This window comes from Suncus etruscus, chromosome 5 (genome assembly GCF_024139225.1).
Source record: "Suncus etruscus isolate mSunEtr1 chromosome 5, mSunEtr1.pri.cur, whole genome shotgun sequence".
Taxonomy (NCBI): domain Eukaryota; kingdom Metazoa; phylum Chordata; class Mammalia; order Eulipotyphla; family Soricidae; genus Suncus; species Suncus etruscus.
The window spans coordinates 57906868-57912867 of record NC_064852.1 but is presented as its reverse complement, the minus strand read 5'-3'; the positions used below and the strand labels follow the sequence as shown (position 1 = coordinate 57912867).

General features: G+C 34.0%; 1 protein-coding gene across 1 annotated transcript in view; it reads right to left on the bottom strand.

Moving 5' to 3' along the window:
• Positions 1-645: 645 nt before the first annotated feature.
• The window catches only part of ACTR3 (actin related protein 3), a 60518-nt gene continuing 55163 nt past the window's right edge, over positions 646-6000 (bottom strand). Inside the window, exons 11-12 of the mRNA XM_049773576.1 lie at positions 2936-3019; positions 646-1864 (exon numbers count right to left, since the gene is read on the bottom strand). Of these exons, the coding sequence (XP_049629533.1) occupies positions 1769-1864; positions 2936-3019 (180 nt within the window). The 3' untranslated portion in view covers positions 646-1768. The remainder of the gene's footprint in view (positions 1865-2935; positions 3020-6000) is intronic.

The following is a 6000-nucleotide window of genomic DNA, read 5'->3' as shown; positions in this document are numbered from 1 at the left end:
CACAGAAAATGACATTTCTAATACTCTAATCATGAGAAGATGATACAGAATACAATAGAAAAAATCCTTTTACTAACATTTCTTTGGTACTGTATAAATTATTTTTACAAAGTGATGAAATACACTTTTAATCTTTGATTTATACTACTACTATTACTATCACCACCACCAACACATCACCCCTACCTTTAGCAATTAGTTCTATACTTACCATACTCAAAAGAACTGATTCATATAAATGCTTCACATATTTTTAAATATGCATCTAAATAAAAACTGAGGTTTAATCCCCAAATCTATCTTTATATTCAAAACAAACAACAAAACACTTGTTTTTACTTTTGGACAGAGAAATTTTATGTGTTATTTCATGGAAAATATAATTCAAGTGTTCACTAGTACTACCTAAGTAAGTTTCTTGAGTCTATAAACATTGCCCATTTTAGCATTCTATAAACTGGTAAAATCTTAGATTTAAAGAAAATTTCTACAAATATGTATGTATGTATATATGTATGTGTATGTATATATGTATGTACTATGTAAATTCCAGGCTCTCATTATGCCAACAGAAACAGAAATCATATTCAATACAGAAATAAAAAACAGGACAGCTTCTTAAAAAAAAAAAAACATTAGAAAAGGTAATTCAGTTTTAATTTATTTTCATCACTTTTCTTCATGATCCACATATTTTAAAATGCAAAGAAATTAACTTTCCATGATATGTCAGGGACTGGCACTAAAAAAATTTCCAGACTGCAAATGTTATACAAATGAAAATATCAAATGGAGATCCAGTTATCAAAATGAAAGCACTCAACATATTAAAAGTTCACAATTATTTGTATAGAACACATAAAAAAGTCAGCTTGCTAACCAACTGTTGTGATTGTAAAGAACTATTGCAGAGGTTTGAAGAAAATAGATTTATTAATTAACTTATAAAGAGATTAAAGAGCTTGAAACAAATGTTAAAAAGAAATCTGTGCCTTTATTAGAATGATATTAGGCTTTAAATATACCAATTTTGGTAATCAAATTAATTATTTTTATTAAGAAATTAAACTACAGAACTGCAATACTGGTCCAACAGTCTTGTCTTTACTTTTCCTCTAAAGCAAGAAACAGAATGCAAGTAATCAGAAAGCACTAGCAGGCATCAGTTAATCCAAGACACTAGCTTCTTAGTTTCAAAAGCACTTGCAAAGAAAACCATTGTAGGGGATCAGGGGATAGAAGCAATTCATAATAACTGGAATCCCATGAGAGTGTTCGCCATGTCTCATGAGGCTATTTCTTCAATTTGTCCTTTACTTGGTCACTTGCTTTTCCTCAAATACTAGTTTGTCTTTGACTTTTTTTTCCTCAAAGTATAAAAAGTATGAAATATAAACAAGCTCTTGCACTGCACACTTAGAAATGTGCAATTCAAGCATTATAGAGCTATCTACATACCGATAAATCCCATCAAATCTTGGATAATTCAATAATATACAAAATATCAGGGCACAGAAAGAACTAAAACCCACTTCTTTTTGTTACACATAAGATTCAAATATTCAATCTAAAGAAAAACACAAATATTTTGGCTCTCCTCTACATTCACATGTTGATATACTTATTAAAATATTCCTGTATAATTATGTTTGGTCTTGTTATTTCAAGTCAGGTTTAGAACCTCAAAACCAGCCATCCAGACAAAACAGGTAATCAGAAAGATTATTTCTTCCCCTCCTCCCTAACCCCAATAATCATGAAGCCAATTTTACGACATGACTCCAAACACTGGATTGTGACGACAAATGCTAGGTCCAATTTCTTCATAATCCTTTTTGGTATGGCATACTTGGTAGAATTCAGGCTGAAAATTAAAAAAAATAAATAAACATTTTAATTTGTTTTTGGTTTTGGTTTTTGGGCCACACCTGGTGAACAGTCAGGGGTTACTCCTGGCTATGCACTCAGAAATCGCTCGTGGCTTGGGGGACCATATGGGACACCAGAGGTCAGTCGTGTGCAAGGCAAACACCATACCTTGGCACCACTGCTCTGGCCCCCAAAGATTTTAATTTTTAAAATATTATTTAAATTTAATTTTTTATTTCTGCAGTGCTGGAAATCAAATCCAGGGTAAGGCATGTACTCTGCCACTGAGTTACGTATTCCCAAAAAAAACTAGGCTTTATAAATAAATCTATGACTTTAAGAAATGCTTTAAAATATTTTGTTTAATCACTCGTAAGATGGCCAGAGAGACAGAACAGAAAGTAAAGTGCTTGCTTTATATGCAGCTGACTCTGGCTCTATCCTATTCCTTGCACAGCATATGGTCTCTTGAGCACAGCCAAAAGTGATCTTTAAGCAAAGCCAGAAGTAAGCCCAGAGCACCACTGGATATGTCCCAAGAACAAAGAAAAAAATCAAATAAAACAAAAAAGTGTATTACCAAAAAACTAAAAATATTTTTCCTACAGATAAATTTTAAAACTCTAAACACTTTTCAAAGTCTAAAGACAAAGAAAAATATAAATATAAATCCAAATGACTTTCACTTTTTTAAATACTTGTACATAAGTATCACATATTAAAACATTCCTATGCAGGAGCTAGAGAGAGAGTACCATGGGTACTATCTACCCTACCCTACCCAACCACCGGGTAGGGTGATTGCCTTGCACACAGCCAACCTAAGATTGATTCCTGGTATTCCATATGGTCCCCAAAACACTGTCAAGAATAATTCCTGAGTGCAGAACCAGAAGTAACCCTTGACCTTCACCAGGTGTGGCCCAAAATTCATCAAAAAAATCAATTTAAAAAATACTTCCTATGTATATTCAGTAAGAATTAAGATTGAAGTCAAATGCCTTAAACTGCATAAACACTAATGGAATCTTCAATCTAATTTTAAAGTGAGTTTCATCCCTCTTACCGTAGATGCAAGCATGGATCCTCCAAACCAAACTGCATATCGTTGCATGTGGTGTGTAATGACTTGCACATCAATAGGTTTTGGCTTAAAATAGATAAAGAAAATTCAGTTAGTAGAAAATTAAATTGTTTATATATTAAACTTAAAAAATTTACACAAAAAGAATGACTTTCAAAAGAAGCAGGAGACACATAAAACAAATATTAAAAATGAAATAACCACATAGAGTAGAAGGAAAACTGAGTTAATGCTACTATGTTCAAAAGTTACCTATGTCTCAAGTTAAAAGTTAAAACTTAAGCCAATATTAGATAATCATTTCCTTGCAGTGATATGTGTTAAAAATTCTGAACTTTACACATTTTAGGACCAACAAAACATTAATATAATATAAAGAAGGGCCAGAAGATAGCACAATGGTAGGGCGTTTGCCTTGCATGCAACCAACCCGGGAGAGACCTGGTTTGATTCCTAGCATCCCATATGGTCCCCCAGCCTGCCAGGGGTGATTTCAGAGTGCAGAGCCAGGAGTGACCCGAGTGCCGCTGGGTATAGCCCAGAAACATAAAGAAAGAAAAGAGAGAGAAGGGGGGGAGGGGAGCGGAGAGGAGGGGGGAAGGAGGGAGGGAGGATGGGAGGGAGGGAGGGAGGATGGGAGGGAGGGAGGGAGGGAGGGAGAGAGGGAGGGAGGGAGGGAGGGAGGGAGGGAGGGAGGGAGGGAGGGAGGATGGGAGGGAGGGAGGGAGGGAGGGAGGATGGGAGGGAGGGAGGGAGGGAGGAGGAAGGGAGGGAGGAAGGGAGGGAGGAAGGAAGGAAGGAAGGAAGGAAGGAAGGAAGGAAGGAAGGAAGGAAGGAAGGAAGGAAGGAAGGAAGGAAGGAAGGAAGGAAGGAAGGAAGGAAGGAAGGAAGGAAGGAAGGAAGGAAGGAAGGAAGGAAGGTTTATAATATAAAGTCAAACTTCTCATAATGAAAATAAGTATGTGAATGTGTGTGTAAATAAAGAGAAAGGTAAGCCATCTAGTATTTGAGAACATCAACTAAATGAATAATTGTTCCTTTATATAAAGAATATTTGCTCAGAAAGCATATACACACATATCTCAAAGAAGGCCTGTGAACATTTAACCCTCAGTAGCAATGAATATATCCAAAATCTAAAACTTGGTTTCTTTAATTATAGAAAGGCATTTTTAAATTTTATAATATATAATTTTTAAATTATAGTCAACAGGTTTACTAGAGAATAGTATACACTCAAGATAAAGAATAAACCATAAGTCTAACGTAAAGAACAGAACTATTCCTAAAATAATGCAGACTTTTTATTAAAAGCAAGAGTAGAGAATCAGAATACATTAATAAACTAGAAAAATAAGTCTAAAACTAGGTTCTTAAAAACATTTTCTACTAATAAGTAAGCCCTAAGCAATATTTGGTGTGCCTCTACCCAAAGGTCTACTAAAAGAAAACAAATTCAGGGTAGGTGGGTGCGGGGCTGGCTAATTCTAAATCTGGAAGAGATAAGTACAAGATGATCTTGTGCTAAAAAAACAAAGTTCCCAGAATACTGGGGCAATATCCAGAACTTAAAAGCTTCCTTCATAAGTCTTATTGGCCAAACTTGAGCATCAATATAGTATTAATATTCCGGTATTTTATCACAATGATATAAATAATATAGCATATAAAATAAAAAACAAAATCAGAAGTTCTGTGTAAATTATACTGAATGAATAAGGTAAAGAGGAACACTATTCTTTCCATAAAGACTGAAAAATCACAGGTGGAATGATAGAATTTACGAAATGTTAACTGGAAGCCACAAGAATAAATCAGCAAAAAATTGCTGCCGAAAGTTTGATAAGAAAAATAACCTGTTACATAAACTCAAAGTATACTCCATAAGATTCTTAATAAAAAAGAAAAATATTTAGTTTATAATAAAATAATCTGATATACATAACTTAAGCTACTGATCAAGTTAACATATGGGATAAATCATTTCGTGATTTTTGATCATGAATTTTTGATCTGAATGAATCATCACTTCTATGCTGAATTCTAGTCTGAATTAATCATAAGAAACATAATATCACCTCAAATAGAAAAATATTATGCAAAGTAAATGAGCTAAAAATACAACAAAATTAAGATTATAGTAATATCTAAAAGATTAAACTCATTCCTGGTCCAAGGGAAATAACTTAAACCTGTACTCCACAAGTAGATCCCAGACAAGGAAAGTATATGCATTTCATTTTGCCATGAAAAACAGTAGTAATGCCTGAATTGGGTCTCTAGGAAGCAGTATTTTAACATTATTATTAGAGTTAATTTTGGGATCTTACTCGTTTAATATTGTTTTAGAAAATATATACTAAACTCAAATAGTTCAGAAGACTAATTTATGCTATTTCTATAGATTAAACAGAATGAAGTAAGCATGATTAAAAAAAAAACTCAATGAGTGGATCATGAAGATTCCATCAGACAATGAAATACTACATAGCTGTAAGGAACGATACAATAATGTAATCTGCTGCAACATGAATGAAAATGGGAGATATGTAAAATGAAAGCCAGAAGACGGCTAAATACAGGATATCACTTATATATGATATTTAAAAAATTGCATGAAGAAATACAATAGTTTAAAGGGGGTTTATTGAGAACACTCTCAACAAATGAATAGAAGAAAAGAAATTGAGTGGAGGAGGAGAAACAAAAATGAAAGGGTATGGGACAGGGGCCACAGGGTCTCAGGTGTACTGTTTGTTTTAAAAATGAACAGAAATAAATATCCAAGCCAGTGTCAACAACAATAAAATCATGAGCTCCAAACTTTAATAGTCAAGATTAAAAATGGGGCTGTTGTGCTGGCATGAAGGAGTGGTGGGTTTAACAACCAAAATTAAAAACGGGCCTGTTATGCTGGCAGGATGGGATGATGGATGATGGCACGGGATGCTCTCTTCGAACACTGATAAAGGAAGGTTGACACTGCTGGTGGAACTGGTCCTGAAACATTGCATCTCTAAAACCCACCTATAAATAAGTTTATAAAT